Consider the following 26,040-nt stretch of genomic DNA (forward strand, 5'->3'; position numbering starts at 1 on the left):
AGCAGACTGGGAGGCTTCTAGGTGGATGTTGAAGTCTCCAAGGAGAATCAGTGGGGTGCCATCCTCAGGGAAGGAGCTGAGAAGGGTGTCTAGCTCATCAAGGAAGTTTCCCAGGGGCCCTGGAGGACGGTAGATAACTGCAATGAAAAGGTTAGTAGGGTAGGATACTGCAACAGAATGGAATTCAAAAGTGGATATGGACAGGTCAGAGAGGGGGAGAACAGAGAATTTCCACGAGGGGGAAATTAAAAGACCAGTACCACCGCCACGGCCGGAAGGCCGGGGAGTGTGCGAGAAGGAGAAGGAGGATGAGAGGGCAGCGGGAGTGGCGGTGTTGTCAGGTGTGATCCAGGTCTCAGTTAGGGCAAGGAATTGTAGGGACTGGAGGGAGGCATACGCAGGGATGAAGTCAGCCTTCCGAGTGGCAGACTGGCAGTTCCATAGTCCCCCTGTGACAGCAAAGTCCTCACAGGGGGTCAGCGGGGGATAGCTGAGGTTTGAGGGGTTCCGACGCCGTGGAGGCCCACGTCGCAGGGGGGGTCTTCGAGGGAGAGAGCAGACTGGGATGGGGAGAAACATAACATCACAAACTGGGACGCTAGCGTCGCTCTGACACGCCTATTTAAATGGCCTACAATTGCTCACAAGCAATACCAAATCAAAGCTAATCTACTGATAAATTCCACAGCTATTTAAGTTACTTAAGACAAATGTTCAATCACTCTACAGGTATGCAACCAGTAGAAGTGATTAACAGGTAATAGACAAACAACCTGGCTCAAGCCCTAACCCTTGCTGTTCAAATGAGCAATTAAAAAAAATCTACGTTACCGCGTCAAGAGGAAAACCCGCAGCGATATTAAACACCTGGTCAGAATGATGCACTTACTGACTAAGGACAACTTTCGCCAGTCTAATATACGCTAGCGTCGCTCTGACACGCCTATTTAAATGGCCTACAATTGCTCACAAGCAATACCAAATCAAAGCTAATCTACTGATAAATTCCACAGCTATTTAAGTTACTTAAGACAAATGTTCAATCACTCTACAGGTATGCAACCAGTAGAAGTGATTAACAGGTAATAGACAAACAACCTGGCTCAAGCCCTAACCCTTGCTGTTCAAATGAGCAATTTAAAAAAATCTACGTTACCGCGTCAAGAGGAAAACCCGCAGCGATATTAAACACCTGGTCAGAATGATGCACTTACTGACTAAGGACAACTTTCGCCAGTCTAATATACGCTAGCGTCGCTCTGACACGCCTATTTAAATGGCCTACAATTGCTCACAAGCAATACCAAATCAAAGCTAATCTACTGATAAATTCCACAGCTATTTAAGTTACTTAAGACAAATGTTCAATCACTCTACAGGTATGCAACCAGTAGAAGTGATTAACAGGTAATAGACAAACAACCTGGCTCAAGCCCTAACCCTTGCTGTTCAAATGAGCAATTTAAAAAAATCTACGTTACCGCGTCAAGAGGAAAACCCGCAGCGATATTAAACACCTGGTCAGAATGATGCACTTACTGACTAAGGACAACTTTCGCCAGTCTAATATACGCTAGCGTCGCTCTGACACGCCTATTTAAATGGCCTACAATTGCTCACAAGCAATACCAAATCAAAGCTAATCTACTGATAAATTCCACAGCTATTTAAGTTACTTAAGACAAATGTTCAATCACTCTACAGGTATGCAACCAGTAGAAGTGATTAACAGGTAATAGACAAACAACCTGGCTCAAGCCCTAACCCTTGCTGTTCAAATGAGCAATTTAAAAAAATCTACGTTACCGCGTCAAGAGGAAAACCCGCAGCGATATTAAACACCTGGTCAGAATGATGCACTTACACACACACTCACACACACCCTCACACAGACACACACACACACACACACACACACACACCCTCACACACCCTCACACAGACACACACACACATACCCACACACACACCCTCACACAGACACACACACACACATACACATACCCACACACACATACACGCTCACACACAGACACACACACTCACACGCACACTCACACTCACACACACACACACACACACACACACACACACACACACAAAAGTAATACATGCACACACACACACACACACACACCGTTACAGTATATTGCTTTGGAAATAGATTATTAGAAATAAAGCAGTTTTAAGTTTAAAGACTAGAAAGACTAAAAACCTATTTTGTTTTCAAATGATGTTCGAAATAGGGCATTTTACATTTCATGTTTAAGAACAAGTTTTTATTTTAATGTTTAATTCAGGCCTATACACAAGTTACTGTGTGAATGTAAGAGTGTGGGTCTGATTCATGCTAATCTTCTGTTCCTGTTCCATCCATTCCCAGCTGGTGTTACAACTCACCCCAGTGGTGGGATAGGTTGTAACAGTGACACTCGTTGTAGATTATGTCAAAACCATCTCATGACTTTCAAGACAATGATTTAAATATAGTATATTTGGAGTCTGTGGCGTTTTCCACCAAAAATATTTTTACGTTTTTGCATGTGTGGAGATTACCTTTAGACGGCAAACGCCATCATGAAAAATATGTTGGTCCAATTTGATAACGATCGAATGACAAACTGCGCATTGTTATTTTAAACCGGCAAATGCTCGACGTCACCTTGCGACGCAGTCGGATTTCTTATTTTTCTTTTAGAAAATGTTTAATTATCTAAGGCGGGGCAGTTTCTTGTTAAGGCTAAACCGCTGCGGAAAACCATGCATTTTGTGATAGCTTTTGGATCCGTACCAGAACGTATGGCCTGTATACGGTGTAAACCTTCTCACGAATGTATGTTTCAACAAGGTTATGGACAAAGCCCAACCAGCTCAGGTCCAGGTCCTAACCGAAAGTTAAATTACCTATACTTTTCTTTATTGTTTTGTTCATGGTTTGCTCGATTTCAATTCCTAAATAGTCCTGTTTTTTAGATCGTCGAGATAGTCTCCAATAATGCGTCCCGTTTTAAAGCGACATTTGGACCATTCTAATGCCACCGACAGTGGTGTCTGTGGTGTCATTTATCGATCCGACTCATGCGATTCGAAAATCTGACTTACATAATTGTAGCTTATACAGGGCGGCCTGTAGCGTAGTGGTTAAGGTACATGAGTGGGACACGCAAGGTCGGTGGTCAGTGTAGCCGCAATTGAGAAAGGCCCTTTTGAGCAAGGAGGGTTGTCCCCTGCTTAGTCCAATCAATTATATAAATGTAAATGTAATATATCCTGCAAACAGGACAAAAACAACGCGATTGGGTTTGAGTCAAGCATGACGAGATTGTAAATTGAATCTGGAGTGCAAATTATTAGAAAAAGCCTCTTTACCAAAGCCAGGACTAACAAGTCCATAATAAAGTGGCTTATGCTGCCCTCTTGTGGTCATTTGTAAATATTACACCCAACGTTAAGGGAGAGGGAAGTGCACAGGGCGCATGCGCACGATGCGACCAGCAGAGAGATTTTGGCGTTTTCCGTGTGGTGTTTTACACTTGTTTTATGTGTTTAAAAACTTTATAAGTGACCCTGTGAAGTGCTCATAGTTCTAAGCCGAAAATGGTGGATTTGTTTTATTCAGCCGCTTTGTGGATTTTGTTCCACTTGCTACGGTTCGCCTGCGATGTTAACGCAGCTGTATACAGCGGTGAGAGGACACAATACACCAGGGATATGTTGCTCCAATTGAACTGCGCGAGTTTAGCTCGCGTGACAGACAACACGCTGCGGCTACCGGACTTTATTTTGAGAAAACCCGCAAGGTATGGTACTGGTCTTGGAGCAACAAAGAGGAGGAAGCGAAGCGGGGAAAGCGAGGAGGCGTCAGACTACGCCTGAGGAAACAGAGGCTCGCCCGGATTCCCCTGCCCTCGGTGATCCTGGGAAATGTCCAGTCCCTGAGGAACAAAGTGGACGAACTACAGGGAAATGTCCGTTTCCAGAAGGACTATAAAAACTGCTGCATCATGGCATTCAGTGAGACATGGCTCACTGAGCTCGACCTGGACGCCGACTTGTCCATTGACGGTTTTGGAGCGCCGTGTCGTCTGGACCGACAGGCAGAGGTGACGAGGAAGACTCAAGGAGGCGGAGTATGTGTATATATATCAACAAACGATACTGTAACGCTTGTTCTGTGACTGTCAGAGAGCGTATCTGTACGCCAGACGTCGAACTTTTATCAGTATCATTGCGTCCTTTCTATCTGCCCCGCGAGTTTCCACAGCTTTTCATCACAATTGTGTACATCCATCCTAAAGCAAATGTCACCTCTGCCTCTAGCACTATCTTTGACATAGTGCAAAAGTAGCAGTCAATTTCACCCGAGGCACCAAACTTCATAATGGGCGATTTTAATCATGTCTCCCTTAAAAAGACACTAAGGAACTTTTATCAATATGTCTCCTGTCCAACCAGGCGGGATAAGACATTAGATCTCTGTTATGGGTCAGTAAAAGATGCCTACAAATCATTCCCACTTCCTCAACTGGGATCGTCTGACCACAACTGCATGCATCTACTGCCCACATATACAACTGTTTTAAAAAGGGAGAAAGCGCAAACAAAGGAGATAAAGGTTTGGACTGATGAAGCTGTCCTCCTGCAGGAATGCTACGAGTGCACTGACGAGGACTTGTTTAAGGAGTCATGTGATGACTTAGATGAATTTGTGGATGTAACATGCTCATATGCTGCCTTCTGTAGGGATATGATTATTCCCTGTAAACGAGTCAAGATTTACCCCAATAACAAACCTTGGGTGACCAAATCTGTTAAGTCCAATTTACAGAAAAAGAGACTTGCTTTTAAACAGGGAGTAGCCGCTGACCTGCACATAGCTACCAAGGAACTGAAATTGGACATTTTAAGAGCGAAACAAAATTATAAATCTGAACTAGAAAATAAGATGGCCGCAAATAACCTTGGTTCAGCTTGGTCAAGCATGAAAAGCAGGCCTTAGAGATTCAAAGAGCGGCCGTCAGGCCACACTAGACGGTTTCAATTCTGATATTGAATTTGCTAATGCTCTTAACTGTTTTTATAATCGTTTTGATACTTTTGATTTTAGCAGGGAAATTCAAGAACTGAGTCACAAACTGGAGGAGAACCAGCACTTTGCCATAGACCTAAATGATGTACAACAGGCCTTCCTCTCTGTAAGAATAAACGAGCCATGGACCTGACAATATCTGTGGTCGTCTAGTTAAATCTTGTGCGAGACAAATGAGCCCTGTATTCCATTATATTTTTAACAAGTCATTACAGGAGCAGCATGTCCCTAAGATTTGGAAGGATGCGGTGGTAGTTAATGATTTTAGACCAGTCGCCCTCACATCCATCGTAATGAAAGTCTTTGAAAAACTGGTCAAGTCAGAAGTTTTAAAGGAAACTGAGCACGCACTTGACTCCATGCAGTTTGCATATAGGCCACACAGAGGAGTAGAGGATGCCACAGTGACCTTGCGTAACTTGCTGGTTAAACACTTGGAAGGGAATGGGTCTCATGCTAGACTTTTATTTGTGGATTTTTCTTGTGCTTTTAATACCATTCAACCTCACATTTTAATCAGTAGACTTTTAGAACAGTTCAACTTAAGCAACAATCTGGTGGGCTGGATCCTTGATTTTTTAACTAACAGGACACAGAGAGTGAGGGTAAATGAAACCCTATCAGACCAAGTCTGCTTATCCACTGGCTCCCCACAAGGGTGCGTGCTTTCACCACTTTTATTCATTCTCTACACAAATATGTGTCAGAGCACATATGACAACAGGACCATTTTAAAGTACGCAGACGATACGGTCATAGTCAGCCTGCTACAGGATTCTGAAATTGGCCACGGTCCAGTCATCGATGACTTCGCCAAATGGTGTGAGGAATCTTATCTTCATTTAAACATATCTAAGACTAAAGATATGCAAATTGATTTTAGAAAAAAGGCCCACACACATGAAGTTGCATCCATTAAGAGCCAAACTGTCGAGTGTGTACAATCGTACAAATATCTTGGGACAATTATTGACTCACAATTGAAGTTTGAAATGAATTGTGAAGCTGTGTGCAAAAAGGGGCACCAGCGTTTATATTGTTTGAGAAAACTGTCCCGGTTCCATATTGACAGAACCATGATGACTCTATTTTATCGTGCTTTTATTGAGTCCGTCATGTCTTTTTCTATGGCGGCACGGATGGTGCAGTGGGTAGCACTGCCGCCTCACAGCAAGGAGGTCCTGGGTTCGAATCCCCGTCGGCCAGGGCCTCTCTGTGCGGAGTTTGCATGTTCTCCCCGTGTCTGCGTGGGTTTCCTCCGGGTACTCCGGTTTCCTCCCACAGTCCAAAGACATGCACGTTAGGCTGATTGGAGAGTCTAAATTGCCCGTAGGTATGAGTGTGTGAGTGAATGGTGTGTGTGCCCTGAGATAGACTAGCGACCTGTCCAGGGTGTATTCCTGCCTTTCGCCCAATGTATGCTGGGATAGGCTCCAGCCCGCCTGCGACCCTGATCAGGATAAGCGGGTTCAGATAATGGATGGATGGATGGATGTCTTTTTCTTTGGTGTCATGGTTTGGTAATCTTTCTTTGAAGAACAGAAACTCTTTGAAGCAGATTGTGAAATGGTCTAGTAAATTGATCGGGGGGGAGCAACAGCTTAATCCTGAGTTTCTATACATCAGGCAGCTACGGCGAATATCCAGCTCAATCGTAAATGATGAGTTCCACCCTCTGCACAGTGAATTCCGGCTTCTCCCTTCTGGGTGTAGACTTGCCGTCCCAAAGTGCAGAACTAAGCGCTATAGAAATAGCTTTGTTCCAGCAGCCAATATTGAGTGGAACAAGTCAGAGCGCTATGTGTTTTTAAGTATTGTGTGACTCTCTGCAAACAAATTTAACAAATTTACCAACGGGTACAAATGAAGTAACTTGAACTTGATTTGCTCCCAGTCTATTGACGATGCAGTCCTACATCACAAGTCCATAATAAAGTGGCTTTTGCGGTCATTTGTAAATCTTACACCCAACGTTAAGCTCATTTGCTCCCAGTCTATTGACGGTGCAGTCAGCTGTATTTACCTCCATCAGTAGAACATGCAGAGTTTCTCACAGGGCTGGTATTTATTGGTAGTCATGGGGATGGGCTGGTAACAGGATTCACAGCTTTGTAATGGCTTCCTTGACTTGGGTTATCTTTTTGACAAACGCCCATATCACACTCGAAAGGCAATCAGAAGCCTAGAATCAAGACAAGATACTGAAAGTTTTACTGAAAGCTACAAGATACTTACTGAAAGGGCAAGATCAGTTCAGGGCCACAAGCCCACCCAGGCCAGCAGCCAGCAAAGGCCCCACCCCATGGACTCCCAGGAGCTGGGATCCCTGGGAAAGCTAAGCCCACCTCTGGGAAAGACCTCACTGGGAAGTTTGGAGCCTCATCACCATCTTACTAATCATCACTACCTTAAAGACATGTAGAGTTCTACAAAAGGATCAACAAAAAAGACTAACTGCTTTCTGTATTTGACAAGAGTTTCCCTCAGAAGTCATCCTTCTCCACTCAGGTAAATGTATGGGTTTATACAGCTCCTTTATTCAACACACTGTACAGTTGATGCTTCTCATTCACCCATTCTACACACACCGACAACGATTAGCTGCCATGCAGGGCACCAACCAGCTCATTGTTAGGTGTCTTGTGTGTCTTCGACACACCCAGGGTGGGATTGAACCGGCAAATCTGGCAGACGACTTCTCTTACCGCCTGAGCCAATGAGATGACCGCTCTTACCGCCTGAGCCAATGAGATGACTGTCCTTAGCGCTTGAGCCAATGAGACAACAGCTCTTACTGCCTGAGCCAATGAGAGGACTGCTCTTACCACCTGAGCAAATGAGACGACTGCTCTTACCGCCTGAGCCAATGAGACGACTGCTCTTACCGCCTGAGCCAATGAGACGTCTGCTCTTACCGCCTGAGCCAATGTCGCCCTGATCAATGTGTTATCTCAGGCCAAAGAGAGGACTCCTGTGGCTTGTGTCTGGGAGCTGTTTGGCAATGGAGTGTATCGCACTGTTTTATTGTGTCATGGTGGCACTATGAAAACTATTTGCTTTGTTTTTTGGGTTGGACAAGAGAGGTCTTTGGGCAATTTGTCAAATCCTCTGCATGTGAATCTGCACTGATGTTCCTAGGAATTAATTATGCATGTTTTAATAGTCAAAGCACACATTTTATCACAACAGAAATGTTGTTCACCTGCCAACTTCATCACCAGCCATTTCATGCTGTTTTGAATTGTTCTTGTTAACTTGTATACATGCAGTCTCAACTGAGCATTTAAATATGCTTAAATAAGTTGCCATCCTTTAGGTTTGTCCCATTGGTAGTAGCCCAACATTGTTGATTAAAACGTATATAATATTTAGCCAAAATAAATATAATTTATTATCTTAAATCTTCAGTTTCAAATGAATATTTCTACTTCACATACCTTAGATATGGTTCACTGTGACTTGCACTTTCAAACAGGAAGTTACTGCAGAATGACATTCTGTGCTATTTGTTGAGTTGGTTTGAATAGGCCTATCCACCCTCAATCAGACCCACAACTACAGAATACAATTATTCATCAGCTGAAATAAATGACCATTGTTTTTTTTGTGAAACAAATCCCTGTAATTTGGACAGATATGAAACCTGAACCTGGTCAGGCTCATTGTCAAGTAGGATATGAGATTATACTAACTGTTTTAAGTTTGTAGTTTCTAAATATAATATATTGTATTATATGTGTTACTTTGGCAATATGACTGTAGTTGTGATTGCAGAAACACAACACAGACAAAAGCACACACATTTTGCCCAAACTAACATGTTAGGGATTCACACAAACACACACATCATTCCGTATTAAACTGAATTGAGAGAGATAGAGAGAACAACCAAAAGTGGTTTCATTGAAGGGTTTAAATCATATTTAAAATGTCAGTTTAAATTAATGTGTGATGTAATGCGTAATGTCTGAAATGTAATTGGTATTAAGCATTCGTGAGAAACACCACTCACTAGCCTAGAAAATCATGTAAATGTTAATCAAGTTGTGACCGAATAGTGAATTTGTGACCCTTATAGTCATAAGATCTGGAGAAAGAACTGGACCCCTCTCCCCCCAATGAACAGCCACACACAGATTTACTCATGATAGAGATTTATAATTGAAGCTGGATTGATTATCATACGCAGTGGGTTTGGACAGACACCAGAGGGTCTAAATGTCGCAGAGAAGCACAAGATTAAAGGCACTGATCTCTGGGAGATCATAGCACTTGTAGCACAGCTGTAGGAAGGCACCAGGAAGCAGAAGAGAGCAGCCAATCAGGAGCCAGAAAGGGTATATCTAGCACCTCCTGGTGGGTCTTGACTTGAGATATATGCCGGTGATCCTGACGTCTGCTATAAACCAGATTTTACTGTACTGGGGCTGTTCCAGGCGGTTGGGGAACTCCAGCATGTGGCCGTTGTGCAGGCTAATGTAAAACTGCTCATTGGCAAAGGTGATGGACACCTGGAAGAGGGAAGGAGAGAAGGTCAGGAGCGCAGAGTTATCTTACCAAAGAAGAAGGTCAACACCGTCAGGTTCACGTTTAACACCCTACGACTGCAGTGAAAAACAATGAAATAACAAGCCAAATGAGCTAATGATGAAATGTACTTCACACTGAATGAATTGGCTGGAATATTTCCCATGAAGCTTTCCTGGGAGGGTACAGAATCTCAGCCCCTCCTCTCAGCATTTCTGATCCCCCCCCCCAAAAAAAAGGGTCAATTTCTCTTACGTACAGGATTATGAAGGAATGGTGGCTAAAGATTCCTAGGTGAACTGTCTCACAAGTGGTGCCAAGTTACAGGCTGATCCATGGAACACAAGTACAGAGGACTGGAAGTCTCCCTGTCTGAGGCCTCACCTCAAACTCCTCGCCCTGCCGGAAAGGAAAGTTTCTTTCATCTGTCACTTGAGCACGCCAGAACCCATCCTTCATGGCATTCAAGACGATGACACCTGGGCCAGAGCCTTGAAAACGAGGGTTGACGTGTAGTGCAATTTTGGAATCAGATTCACCCACATTGATTGTGAAACTGGGAGGGAAAGAGAGACACACAAGGGATGGATGATGGATGACCATGGATGAAGACATCAAGAGATCAAGCAGCAGCATCAAGAGGTCTCGTAGAGTCAGAGGTGGCAGTGACTCACCCAACCGGATTGGGTTTAGGGACACCGGTGACTCGCAGTTCCATTCCTTGCTTGAAGGTTTTGCAACTCCACTCTCTGTTTAAAACAAAGAACCAAAAATAGGACATGTATGGTCAAAACCTAAAACATTCCTTTTGTGATTTTGTGAAGTTGTGCAAATGTATCTGCATTCGGTACACTGACTCTTTCAATTCTCTAAGGCAGTAGACATCAGAAAGTCGGCAATCTCACAATTTGTTCAGAACTAGGACAATTTTGTCAGCAGGCAGGCTGATCGGTCATACCAGTCTGCTGCATGTTCAGACTTGGGGCGAGCAATACAATGAGACACGGGGACCTTGCTTTGTTAACTATTACACAATTAACTGACTAACTTCTCTCTTAACTGTATCAATTATTCATGCAATTATCTAATCAGTCAATTGTGTGGCAGTAGTGTAATGTATACATCATGTAGATACGGGCTAGGAGCTTCAGTTAATGTTCATATCAGCCATCAGAATGGGGAAGTATCCTTTTACTAAATGTCATGTAAGTAATAATACCAAAACCAAAAACCAAAAGGTGGGGCCAGTTATGACTTGCCTGTTTGGGGATTTCATAACTTCTCAACTGTTATTTCTTCACTTCACAAGAACTCTTCATATTCTGAATGCATGTCATGCACCCATGAGGCATTGAGGCTGCATAATATATGCAAATGTGGCTTGCTTGATAAAAAATAATGCAACATACATTTTTAACATATGTTTTTAAACATATTGTAAACTATTACATGGTCAGTACTGGTCAGTACGTACTGTCCGAGGATGAGGTTGAAGAATTCATTAACAATTTGGCCTTTTAAAACTATCTGGATATATGTATCCAGATATGTACAATGCATATAGTTAGAAAACTGCTTAAAAGAATAAAATATGCTTGTGACAGATAACCAGCAAAAATGTAAGGGAGGGGTGAGTGCTCTGCCACAGCTTACATCATATAGGCATACGTGCAGGAGATAAAGCAGAACACTCTCCCATTTTTGGTGCGCTCATGTGCTTGATTATGGTAAAAAATAATGAGGAGGAATCGCACCCAAGGTCGGTAGAATGCCACAAGGGCAAGGGCTTGGGTATAAGGGGGCTAGAACAGGGGGAAGGGAGCAAAAGGGCTGGAAAAAGCAGCATATGAAGAATGAGCCCGGTGCGACTGAAAAGGACAGGTGTAAATACACAGGGGAATGAGACAAACTAGGCGGGGCATGGGAGTGAGGGCGGTCTAACAAATAAACATCAGGTGAGACACATGAAAGGGTAAGAGCACAATAACGAGGGAGAAATGAAAATGCGGACTGGATTCACAAAGACACACGGCTCCGGACTAGGGAGTAGATAATTGCACAGAATCGGGAGATGTAGTGATAACGAGAGACAGGTGTGAACACTTCACGGAAACTAAGCAAGTAATCAGTGATAGAATAGGGAGGCTGAGTTACAGAACAGAGTTGAAACTCACACACACTCACACACACTCACACACACACACATACACACACACACACTCACACACGCATACACACACTCACTCATACACACACACATACACACACACACACACTCACACTCACACACGCATACACACACACACACACATACACTCACAAACACACACACACACATACACACACACTCACAATCATACACACACACACACACACACACACACACACACACTCACATGCACACAAACACACTCGCACACACACACACACACACACACACACACACGCACACACACACGCACATATGCACATTGTGGTGCCCCTGCTCCTGCATGTTGCGCCACGTGGGTGGAGAACCCCAGAAGGACCCGCACAACGCAACCACACAAACGTCATGCATTGGGAATGGTATGCGAAGGAGTGTATCTTTCTAGAGAGGTGATGGGGAGATCAGCACCCTGGAGAGAGAGATTCCTCTACCTGCAGTCCAGGACCCCGGACAGCGCACGTGAGTGAGCACTGTGGAAAACTACTGACTCAGCTGCAGCCTGTTTCCCTAATGAGCAGGGAAGGTATTTAAGGCGCGGTCGAGGCTGCAAATGGTGTCAGTCGGCGCCTATTCTGAGGAAGGAAGAGGCAGAGAGAGGAAGGACCGTCTGCCATACTGACCTGGAGGATTGATCCTAAGGGAGACCCCACCTTTACCAATGGACACGTGAGGATAATAAAGCGCCTTCAAATCACCCTATCCCTTTGTGCTTCCCCCAGCCCTGACGCGGTCCAGGAGGGAAGGAGGAAGGAGGAAGGAGGCCCTGAAGAATACCCCGGTCTGGGAAGAACGCAAGTTATTTTTGCCTGAACGGCCCTTTTATTTTCTCCCGTTTTTCCCTACCCTTGCCCTGAGGGGGGGCACTATCAGCAATCCCCCGACGAAAAAAAACAAAACAAGAGAAATATTGCTGATTCCTGTGTCTGGTTTCCAGCTGGGCCTACCCACTGCCCTCAGGATCCACCCCGAGGCACCACAACATCTACATATGCACACACACATATACACATATGCACACACACACATATACACACATGCACACACACACACACACACACACACACACACGCACGCACATATGCATATACACACGCAAACACACACTCACACACACGCGCAAACACACACACACACACACGCACATGCACACATCTACATATGCACACACGCACACATGCACACACACACGCACATGCGCACACACACACACACACACACATGCACATATGTGTGTCATGCGTAACAATGTGATCAATATGGGAGGACAGCCCCTGCAAGCCTATTACAGCCAGACCTCCATCAAAGGCAAAGACTTCACTCACAAAAGCTCCTCTGGAGCTTTGGAGGTCGAAGCAAATGAAGCAAATGATGGTGTCGAACATGTGCTGATCCCACCCCAAAGCCACAAGTTACTTTGGTGAGTGGGACACAGGCTACATCGTTTGCAAAACTTTAGAACATTTGTATTAATCAAGTCAGAACCATGGACCAACATGGATGGTCATAGAATCAAATCAACAAGTCAACAAATTTACATTTCCATTTCCATTTTTGTCATTTGGCAGATGGTTTTAATCCAAAGCGAATTACAAGTGCCTAGGTTCTTCCACAAGTCAAAGCATCACATCCATAACTCGGAAAATACACAAGGAATGTTGTTCTAAACATATAGTCGTTATCATAAGTGCAATTTTTTTTTTTTTTGGGTTAGACAAGGAGGGATATCAGAAAGGGGGGAAATCAGGAGGGAGGACAGAGGTAGAGTTCGAAAAGGTGTGTTTTGAGTCTGCGTCGAAATAGGGGAGGGATTCTGCTGTCCTGACAGTGGTAGCAAGTCATTCCACCACTGAGGAACCAGACGAGTTTGCTTTTTAAAAATAAATCGAGTACCTCCGATTTTTAATGACGTCTTACTCACTCACCGGAAAATAATACAACACTATTTGCTGGTGGTGTGGTTATATATCCTTAAATAAGCAAACTCGTCTCAGTCATGGGTATTACGCTTTCCATCTTCAATATGTGATCATGCAAAATTCATACCGTGCGTCTGATTTACAAAAAAGGGCTATAATGTATCAACTATTCAATGAAATGGCGGGAGGCAGGCTAATTCTTTTGGTGTTGGTGTTCTTTTCTCATATGCCAAGAGTGCTGCTGGGAAATATGTTTGTTGTTTTCCAATGTGAACTGTCTTGATCCTGTGTTGATATTACAGTTTTTTACAATCGTTTTCACACTCGTCTCAATACCATGTCCACTTTTTCAAAACCCTTAACACATTCACCATATCAATAGACTATGTGAACTAAACTGTGGATATTTTTGCATTGCTTTGATACTAAAGGCATTCAATCACCACTTCTTCCAAAATTCATGAATACCTCTCTCAGTCAGTGTTCACTACCAGCAAATGTTTGTACAAATACAGCAAATTTTGCAGACATTTAGATACTCTGTTCAAAACAGTTAACTTTCAGTTCAAAACCCAATAAAATTCTGATCATTGTGGAAGGAAATATGCTACATTTTGGCAGAAAAATGAAACTATATTCTGATTTGAGCAGAAAGTTTATTCAGTTTATTCATTTTATTTTTTGTTTGCAGCCTTGTTACCATCTATACAAAAGTGATCATACTTGCATTGAAATGTGCATGTATATAGGGTAAATATAGATGTAGTTGTCACTGAAGAGAGTTTTCCACTATTACTGCTGTATATGTACTGTTGAAACACCTGGCTGTCATTTCAGTGAACAACCTACCCAGGTGTTTGTTGTTTGTGCCCCGTTTCCACATGTACAAAAGGGGCCACCTTTGGATTGGCATTTGCATTCTTTAGCCTTGGTGGGGAAAATGGATGCAGCCAGAGCCAGAGGCAGAGGAAGAAGTCGTCGCGGAAGAGCAAGAACAGTTGAAATCAGAGCCACAGTCATTGATCATGTGGTAAATCATGGTCTGTCCCTGAGGGAAGCAGATTGAGGGTTCAACCAAACTTGCCTAGATCCACAGTGGCTTCAATAGTGAGGATGTTCAGGCAAACCAACAGGAACTATACAGTATTTACAGCATTCTAACTGAAGGAGTTCAATTGATGTGTATATTACAGCAGTACTGTGATTTGAGAAGTCTCCAGAAAAAGAAGACGTATCAGTGCATATTTGTCTTTGACTCACTACAGGACCCAGCGGTTACCTCACACACAAAGGGAAGAATGTTTACGCCTCAACAGGAGGATACAATAGTTGGGATGGGCATTGTCAACAACAGCATCAGGCTAAGAGAAATATGCAACAACATAATCGCAGACAACAACATATTTCTGAACACTGGCAGTGTAAGCACTACAACCATTTCAAGAATGCTACAGAAACATCAGATCATGATGAAACAGTTGTACACTGTCCCCTTTGACAGGAACTCTGAGGGTGTCAAGGAACTCAGGTACCAATATGAAGTTTATGAAGGTATATGTGAAGGTTCATGACCACCACCCACATGAACAGATGTCACTTCTAGATGCAATGGCAGCTGGGTGTATGGACATAACAGTGGAACACATCCAGGGCTGGAAAAGGCACGCATAGAGATGTTTTCCTCGGTATATAGCAAGAGATAACATTCGGAGTGATGTTGATGAAAATCTATGGCCAAATGCAGAGGACAGGATGGATGGGCCAGGCCAACAGTAGACTTCTGATACTGATAGGCAGACAATATACGTGCAAATTACTGTATATAGTGGAAAATATTGCTTTTTGGTATGTATTTGTTATTGATTGTAATGTATTTTGAGAAACTGATTGTATTGTCTTTTTCTTTTCTGAATTACAGTATATTGCATTGTGACAACAAATATCAAAATACTGTAAACCCTCTGAAGAATACTGTTGCTTTTGTGATTTGTTTCTTTATCATATATTGTTTTACATTACACAGTAAAAATAGTTATTCTGGGTTTCCAATATAGTAAAACATTCATTCATTTACAGTTTACTGTAAATTTACTGTCTATTGTGAGAGGCAAACCAACAGATCAAAAGTTTCTTTAGCTACTTGGTTTGAAATATTTGCGGATGCAAAAATAGAGGAAAGGGAAACACATAATATATGTATTTAGCAATGCTCCAAGTTGTTTGTGTTTTGTAGTTCATTGAACATTGAGTGACAAAGTAGTCTTATGGGAGAAAGCATGTGCTATAGTTATGGCAGCAAGAGTCACTTTTGGGTGAAATATTAAGTGTTTTGGTGGTTGAAGTGCATTTTGCACCAAATGTTAACTGATTTGCTCAGGTGTGTGTTTCAAAAGCACACTGTGTGAAGAGTTTTGAAAAAGTGGACATGGTATTGAGACAAGTGTGAAAACGATTGTAAAAAACTGTAACTACTCTAATGTGTAAAATATTGAGCGCCATTTAGCTGCCTGTTGTGAAAATGCCCTAAAAAGCACAAAAGTGGGTTGCAGAAAAGAAAGGATAAAAGGGACCAAGAGGAGAAGGTAGCAAAACTACGTAAACTGGACGGCTTTTTGGAAAAATAATCGCTCAAATGCAACCCTGTTTTCAGTGACAGTTGCCCATCGCAATCACTGTGAGAACGTTAAGGACGTTAATGTGAGAACTGCTCAATCTTGTAATCATTAATTAACATTCGTCATACGTCCGTAAATGTACTTCACTTGTATTGCATTCAAATTAGCCTAGGAAGCTGCTAATTCTCCTGAAGTTACCGTGAATTAGATTTGTTTTTTCAATTGTTGGACTGGTTTTCTGCTGTGAACCTAGCGTTCCACCAATGTTAAGTCATGGGGCTGTTCTGTATCCCTTAACAAAGAGGAAGCGACCAAATAGGTCCGTTTAGTTTTATCAACTGGAGGACATCCATAATTAAGAATAAGTACCTGCAATACATAGAAATATACTGTTATTTTTTTACAATAATAATGACAAGTTGAAGGCTAAAACAAAAGCTAAGAAAGTAACTGATTTTCATACATTAATTCATATTTTATTGCAAAAATGCATCCAGTGAATTAGGCATAAGAACACAGTGAACAATACATTCAGTGAATTTATTGTGTGGCGCTTTTCCTCTGATACTAACACACGAGTAGCATAGGCCTAAGCTTGTAGTCATGTAAACATCCCAACGATCATTAGTTGATTTGTTGACTTGTTGATTTGATTCTATGACCGTCCATGTTGGTCCATGGTTCTGACTTGATTAATATAAATGTTCTAAAGTATTGCAAACGATGTAGCCTGTGTCAAAAGGGTCAATTTCTCTTACATACAGGACTATGAAGGAATGGTGGCTAAAGATTCCTTGGTGAACTGTCTCACAAGTGGTGCCAAGTTACAGGCTGATCCATGGAACACAAGTACAGAGGACTGGAAGTCTCCCTGTCTGACGCCTCACCTCAAACTCCTCACCCTGCTGGAAAGGAAAGTTTCTTTCATCTCTCACTTCAGTATCCCAGGACCCATCCTTCATGGCATTCAGGACGATGACACCTGGGCCAGAGCCTTGAAAACGAGGGTTGACGTGTAGTGCAATTTTGGAATCAGATTCACCCACATTGATTGTGAAACTGGGAGGGAAAGAGAGCCACACACAGGATGGATGATGGATGACCATGGATGAAGACATCAAGAGATTAAGCAGCAGCATCAAGAGGTCTCGTAGAGTAAGAGGCAGCAGTGACTCACCGATCCGGATTAGGTTTAGGGACACCGGTGACTCGCAGTTCCATTCCTTGCTTGAAGGTTTTGCAACTCCACTCTCTGTTTAAAACAAAGAACCAAAAATAGGACATGTATGGTCAAAACCTAAAACATTCCTTTTGTGATTTTGTGAAGTTGTGCAAATTTATCTGCATTCGGTACACTGACTCTTACACTTCTCTAAGGCAGTAGACATCAGAAAGTCGGCAATCTCACAATTTGTTCAGAACTAGGACAATTTTGTCAGCTGGCAGGCTGATCAGTCATACCAGTCTGCTGCATGTTCAGAGTTGGGGCGAGCAATACAATGAGACACGGGGACCTTGCTTTGTTAACTATTACACAATTAACTGAATAACTTCTCTCTTAACTGTATCAATTATTCATGCTATTATCTAAACAGCCAATTGTGTGGCAGTAGTGTAATGTATACATCATGTAGATACGGGCTAGGAGCTTCAGTTCATGTTCACATCAGCCATTACATTACATTACATTATTGGTATTTGGCAGACGCTCTTATCCAGAGCGACGTACAGTTGATTAGACTAAGCAGGCGACAATCCTCCCCTGGAGCAATGCAGGGTTAAGGGCCTTGCTCAAGGGCCCAACGGCTGTGCGGATTTTATTGTGGCTACACCGGGATTAGAACCACCGACTTTGCATGTCCCAGTCAATTACCTTAACCACTACGCTACAGGCCGCCCCATCAGAATGGGGAAGTATCCTTTTACTAAATGTCATGTAAGTAATAAAACCAAAACCAAAAACCAAAAGGTGGGGCCAGTTATGACTCGCCTGTTTGGGGATTTCATAACTTCTCAACTGTTATTTCTTCACTTCACAAGAACTCTCACTTGAAATGTAAATATTTGTAATATTATTGCTTCATATTCTGAATGCATGCCATGCACCCATGAGGCATTGAGGCTGCATAATATATGCAAATGTGGCTTGCTTGATAAAAATAATGCAACATTAATTTTTAACATATGTTTTTAAACATATTGTAAACTATTACATGGTCAGTACTGGTCAGTACGTACTGTCCGAGGATGAGGGTGAAGAATTCATTAACAATTTGGCCCTTTAAAACTTCTTTTGAAGTGAATGAGATTCACAATATCTAACTTTTCTGACAGTAAATACTACAGTTCATGATGAATGGTGACAGTTGGCTGTGTCACTTATAAAGTGCACCGTAAGTCATTCTGCTTTCTAGCGCAGGAAAAGCACCCAAAAAAGACAAGAACCAGGAATTATTTCGTTCAGTGATCAAAGCAAACTTAGATGTTAATGTAATTGAAAAAACGCATAATAAAAACACATATTCATGATGTGGGAGAACAATATAATGTAACCTAGGATATATGTATCCAGATATGTACAATGCATATAGTTAGAAAACTGCTTAAAAGAATAAAATGTACTTGTGACAGATAACCAGCAAAAATGTAAGGGAGGGGTGAGTGCTCTGCCACAGCTTACATCATATAGGCATACGTGCAGGAGATAAAGCAGAACACTCTCCCATTTTTGGTGCGCTCATGTGCTTGATTATGATAAAAAATAATGAGGAGGAATCGCACCCAAGGTCGGCAGAATGCCACAAGGGCAAGGGCTTGGGTATAAGGGGGCAAGAACAGGGGGAAGGGAGCAAAAGGGCTGGAAAAAGCAGGATATGAAGAACGATCCAGGTGCGACTGAAAAGGACAGGTATAAATACACAGGGGAATGAGACAAACTAGGCGGGGCATGGGAGTGAGGTCTGTCTAACAAATAAACATCAGGTGAGACACATGAAAGGGTAAGAGCACAATAACGAGGGGGAAATGAAAACGCGGACTGGATTCACAAAGACACACGGCTCCGGACTAGGGAGTAGACAATTGCACAGAATCGGGAGATGTAGTGATAACGAGAGACAGGTGTGAACACTTCACGGAAACTAAGCAAGTAATCAGTGATAGAATAGGGAGGCTGAGTTACAGAACAGAGTTGAAACTCACACACACTCACACACACTCACACACACGCATACACACACACACACACACGCACATATGCACATTGTGGTGCCCCTGCTCCTGCATGTTGCGCCACGTGGGTGGAGAACCCCGGAAGGACCCGCACAACGCAACCACACAAACGTCATGCATTGGGAATGGTATGCGAAGGAGTGTATCTTCCTAGAGAGGTGATGGGGAGATCAGCACCCTGGAGAGAGAGATTCCTCTTCCTGCAGTCCAGAACCCCGGACAGCGCACGTGAGTGAGCACTGTGGAAAACTACTGACTCAGCTGCAGCCTGTTTCCCTAATGAGCAGGGAAGGTATTTAAGGCGCGGTCGAGGCTGCAAACGGTGTCAGTCGGCGCCTATTCTGAGGAAGGAAGAGGCAGAGAGAGGAAGGACCGTCTGCGCCCTGCCGTACTGACCCTGAGGATTGATCTTAAAGGAGACCCAACCTTTACCGACGGACACGTGAGGATAATAAAGTGCCTTCAAATCACCCTATCCCTTTGTGCTTCCCCCAGCCCTGACGCGGTCCAGGAGGGAAGGAGGAAGGAGGCCCTGAAGAATACCCCGGTCTGGGAAGAACCCAAGTTATTTTTGCCTGAACGCCCCTTTTATTTTCTCCCATTTTTCCCTACCCTTGCCCTGAGGGGGGGCACTATCAGCAATCCCCCGACGAAAAAAAACAAAACAAGAGAAATATTGCTGACTCCTGTGTCTGGTTTCCAGCTGGGCCTACCCACTGCCCTCAGGATCCACCCCGAGGCACCACAACATCTACATATGCACACACACATATACACATATGCACACACACACATATACACACATGCACATACACACACACACACACACACACGCACATATGCATATACACACGCAAACACACACACACACACACACACACATGCACACATCTACATATGCACACACGCACACATACACACACACACACATACACATATGCACACACACACACACACACACACACATGCACATATGAGTGTCATGCGTAACAATGTGATCAATATGGGAGGACAGCCCCTGCAAGCCTATTACAGCCAGACCTCCATCGAAGGCAAAGACTTCACTCACAAAAGCTCCTCTGGAGCTTTGGAGGTCGAAGCAAATGAAGCAAATGATGGTGTCGAACATGTGCTGATCCCACCCCAAAGCCACAAGTTACTTTGGTGAGTGGGACACAGGCTACATTGTTTGCAAAACTTTAGAACATTTGTATTAATCAAGTCAGAACCATGGACCAACATGGATGGTCATAGAATCAAATCAACAAGTCAACAAATTTACATTTACATTTACATTTTTGTCATTTGGCAGATGCTTTTAATCCAAAGCGACTTACAAGTGCCTAGGTTCTTCCACAAGTCAAAGCATCACATCCATAACTCGGAAAATACACAAGGAATGTTGTTCTAAACATATAGTCGTTATCATAAGTGCAATTTTTTTTTTTTTTGGGTTAGACAAGGAGGGATATCAGAAAGGGGGGAAATCAGGAGGGAGGACAGAGGTAGAGTTCGAAAAGGTGTGTTTTGAGTCTGTGTCGAAATAGGGGAGGGATTCTGCTGTCCTGACAGTGGTAGCAAGTCATTCCACCACTGAGGAACCAGACGAGTTTGCTTTTTAAAAATAAATCGAGTACCTCCGATTTTTAATGACGTCTTACTCACTCACCGGAAAATAATACAACACTATTTGCTTTAAGACTGGTGGTGTGGTTATATATCCTTAAATAAGCAAACTCGTCTCAGTCATGGGTATTACGCTTTCCATCTTCAATATGTGATCATGCAAAATTCATACCGTGCGTCTGATTTACAAAAAAGGGCTATAATGTATCAACTATTCAATGAAATGGCGGGAGGCAGGCTAATTCTTTTGGTGTTGGTGTTCTTTTCTCATATGCCAAGAGTGCTGCTGGGAAATATGTTTGTTGTTTTCCAATGTGAACTGTCTTGATCCTGTGTTGATATTACAGTTTTTTACAATCGTTTTCACACTTGTCTCAATACCATGTCCACTTTTTCAAAACCCTTAACACATTCACCATATCAATAGACTATGTGAACTAAACTGTGGATATTTTTGCATTGCTTTGATACTAAAGGCATTCAATCACCACTTCTTCCAAAATTCATGAATACCTCTCTCAGTCAGTGTTCACTACCAGCAAATGTTTGTACAAACACAGCAAATTTTGCAGACATTTAGATACTCTGTTCAAAACAGTTCACTTTCAGTTCAAAACCCAATAAAATTCTGATCATTGTGGAAGGAAATATGCTACATTTTGGCAGAAAAATGAAACTATATTCTGATTTGAGCAGAAAGTTTATTCAGTTTATTCATTTTATTTTTTGTTTGCAGCCTTGTTACCATCTATACAAAAGTGATCATACTTGCATTGAAATGTGCATGTATATAGGGTAAATATAGATGTAGTTGTCACTGAAGAGAGTTTTCCACTATTACTGCTGTATATGTACTGTTGAAACACCTGGCTGTCATTTCAGTGAACAACCTACCCAGGTGTGTGTTGTTTGTGCCCCGTTTCCACATGTACAAAAGGGGCCACCTTTGGATTGGCATTTGCATTCTTTAGCCTTGGTGGGGAAAATGGATGCAGCCAGAGCCAGAGGCAGAGGAAGAAGTCGTCGCGGAAGAGCAAGAACAGTTGTGTCTGATGAAATCAGAGCCACAGTCATTGATCATGTGGTAAATCATGGTCTGTCCCTGAGGGAAGCAGATTGAGGGTTCAACCAAACTTGTCTAGATCCACAGTGGCTTCAATAGTGAGGATGTTCAGGCAAACCAACAGGAACTATACAGTATTTACAGCATTCTAACTGAAGGAGTTCAATTGATGTGTATATTACAGCAGTACTGTGATTTGAGAAGTCTCCAGAAAAAGAAGACGTATCAGTGCATATTTGTCTTTGACTCACTACAGGACCCAGCGGTTACCTCACACACAAAGGGAAGAATGTTTACGCCTCAACAGGAGGATACAATAGTTGGGATGGTCATTGTCAACAACAGCATCAGGCTAAGAGAAATATGCAACAACATAATCGCAGACAACAACATATTTCTGAACACTGGCAGTGTAAGCACTACAACCATTTCAAGAGTGCTACAGAAACATCAGATCATGATGAAACAGTTGTACACTGTCCCCTTTGACAGGAACTCTGAGGGTGTCAAGGAACTCAGGTACCAATATGAAGTTTATGAAGGTATATGTGAAGGTTCATGACCACCACCCACATGAACAGATGTCACTTCTAGATGCAATGGCAGCTGGGTGTATGGACATAACAGTGGAACACATCCAGGGCTGGAAAAGGCACGCATAGAGATGTTTTCCTCGGTATATAGCAAGAGATAACATTCGGAGTGATGTTGATGAAAATCTATGGCCAAATGCAGAGGACAGGATGGATGGGCCAGGCCAACAGTAGACTTCTGATACTGATAGGCAGACAATATACGTGCAAATTACTGTATATAGTGGAAAATATTGCTTTTTGGTATGTATTTGTTATTGATTGTAATGTATTTTGAGAAACTGATTGTATTGTCTTTTTCTTTTCTGAATTACAGTATATTGCATTGTGACAACAAATGTCAAAATACTGTAAACCCTCTGAAGAATACTGTTGCTTTTGTGATTTGTTTCTTTATCATATATTGTTTTACATTACACAGTAAAAATAGTTATTCTGGGTTTCCAATATAGTAAAACATTCATTCATTTACAGTTTACTGTAAATTTACTGTCTATTGTGAGAGGCAAACCAACAGATCAAAAGTTTCTTTAGCTACTTGGTTTGAAATATTTGCGGATGCAAAAATAGAGGAAAGGGAAACACATAATATATGTATTTAGCAATGCTCCAAGTTGTTTGTGTTTTGTAGTTCATTGAACATTGAGTGACAAAGTAGTCTTATGGGAGAAAGCATGTGCTATAGTTATGGCAGCAAGAGTCACTTTTGGGTGAAATATTAAGTGTTTTGGTGGTTGAAGTGCATTTTGCACCAAATGTTAACTGATTTGCTCAGGTGTGTGTTTCAAAAGCACACTGTGTGAAGAGTTTTGAAAAAGTGGACATGGTATTGAGACAAGTGTGAAAACGATTGTAAAAAACTGTAACTACTCTAATGTGTAAAATATTGAGCGCCATTTAGCTGCCTGTTGTGAAAATGCCCTAAAAAGCACAAAAGTGGGTTGCAGAAAAGAAAGGATAAAAGGGACCAAGAGGAGAAGGTAGCAAAACTACGTAAACTGGACGGCTTTTTGGAAAAATAATCGCTCAAATGCAACCCTGTTTTCAGTGACAGTTGCCCATCGCAATCACTGTGAGAACGTTAAGGACGTTAATGTGAGAACTGCTCAATCGTGTAATCATTAATTAACATTCGTCATACGTCCGTAAATGTACTTCACTTGTATTGCATTCAAATTAGCCTAGGAAGCTGCTAATTCTCCTGAAGTTACCGTGAATTAGATTTGTTTTTTCAATTGTTGGACTGGTTTTCTGCTGTGAACCTAGCGTTCCACCAATGTTAAGTCATGGGGCTGTTCTGTATCCCTTAACAAAGAGGAAGCGACCAAATAGGTCCGTTTAGTTTTATCAACTGGAGGACATCCATAATTAAGAATAAGTACCTGCAATACATAGAAATATACTGTTATTTTTTTACAATAATAATGACAAGTTGAAGGCTAAAACAAAAGCTAAGAAAGTAACTGATTTTCATACATTAATTCATATTTTATTGCAAAAATGCATCCAGTGAATTAGGCATAAGAACACAGTGAACAATACATTCAGTGAATTTATTGTGTTGCGCTTTTCCTCTGATACTAACACACGAGTAGCATAGGCCTAAGCTTTAGTTATGTAAACATCCCAACGATCATTAGTTGATTTGTTGACTTGTTGATTTGATTCTATGACCGTCCATGTTGGTCCATGGTTCTGACTTGATTAATATAAATGTTCTAAAGTATTGCAAACGATGTAGCCTGTGTCAAAAGGGTCAATTTCTCTTACATACAGGACTATGAAGGAATGGTGGCTAAAGATTCCTAGGTGAACTGTCTCACAAGTGGTGCCAAGTTACAGGCTGATCCATGGAACACAAGTACAGAGGACTGGAAGTCTCCCTGTCTGAGGCCTTACCTCAAACTCCTCACCCTGCTGGAAAGGAAAGTTTCTTTCATCTCTCACTTCAGTATCCCAGGACCCATCCTTCATGGCATTCAGGACGATGACACCTGGGCCAGAGCCTTGAAAACGAGGGTTGACGTGTAGTGCAATTTTGGAATCAGATTCACCCACATTGATTGTGAAACTGGGAGGGAAAGAGAGCCACACACGGGATGGATGATGGATGACCATGGATGAAGACATCAAGAGATTAAGCAGCAGCATCAAGAGGTCTCGTAGAGTAAGAGGCAGCAGTGACTCACCGATCCGGATTAGGTTTAGGGACACCGGTGACTCGCAGTTCCATTCCTTGCTTGAAGGTTTTGCAACTCCACTCTCTGTTTAAAACAAAGAACCAAAAATAGGACATGTATGGTCAAAACCTAAAACATTCCTTTTGTGATTTTGTGAAGTTGTGCAAATTTATCTGCATTCGGTACACTGACTCTTACACTTCTCTAAGGCAGTAGACATCAGAAAGTCGGCAATCTCACAATTTGTTCAGAACTAGGACAATTTTGTCAGCTGGCAGGCTGATCAGTCATACCAGTCTGCTGCATGTTCAGAGTTGGGGCGAGCAATACAATGAGACACGGGGACCTTGCTTTGTTAACTATTACACAATTAACTGAATAACTTCTCTCTTAACTGTATCAATTATTCATGCTATTATCTAAACAGCCAATTGTGTGGCAGTAGTGTAATGTATACATCATGTAGATACGGGCTAGGAGCTTCAGTTCATGTTCACATCAGCCATTACATTACATTACATTATTGGTATTTGGCAGACGCTCTTATCCAGAGCGACTCTTATCCAGAGTGTTGTGCTTTTCCTCTGATACTGACACACAAGTAGCATAGGCCTAAGCTTTAGTTATGTAAACATCCCAACGATAATTAGTTGATTTGTTGACTTGTTGATTTGATTCTATGACCGTCCATGTTGGTCCATGGTTCTGACCTGATTAATATAAATGTTCTAAAGTATCGCAAACGATGTAGCCTGTGTCCCAATAACCAAAGTAACTCATGAGCCAAATAAAATCCAAAGTATTGTCTTTAAAATATCTGTGCACGCATGCATAGGTTACATGCATTTACGTGCACATTCCTGCATCTTGGTTGCCATTTTTTGTTAGGGGAAGGGACAAGAAAAAAAATGCTGCTGCCACTGACTGAATGCATAATTTATCTCATCATGTTTTGACCATATATTTTTTTGTCCACCTCTGTTTTAAACTG

At 42.3% G+C, this 26,040-nt stretch overlaps 1 protein-coding gene across 1 annotated transcript; it reads right to left on the minus strand.

Moving 5' to 3' along the window:
* Nucleotides 1-9,432: 9,432 nt before the first annotated feature.
* Nucleotides 9,433-25,102, minus strand: LOC133136680 (congerin-2-like). Its single transcript, XM_061254328.1, has 6 exons — nucleotides 25,059-25,102; nucleotides 24,783-24,940; nucleotides 18,675-18,696; nucleotides 17,534-17,590; nucleotides 17,244-17,415; nucleotides 9,433-9,600 (listed from the first exon to the last, which is right to left on the minus strand). Exons 1-6 carry the CDS (start codon nucleotides 25,100-25,102, stop codon nucleotides 9,433-9,435), a joined length of 621 nt encoding a protein of 206 aa, XP_061110312.1.
* Nucleotides 25,103-26,040: the final 938 nt, after the last annotated feature.

The sequence above is a fragment of the Conger conger genome, chromosome 9 (assembly GCF_963514075.1).
Source record: "Conger conger chromosome 9, fConCon1.1, whole genome shotgun sequence".
Lineage (NCBI taxonomy): Eukaryota > Metazoa > Chordata > Actinopteri > Anguilliformes > Congridae > Conger > Conger conger.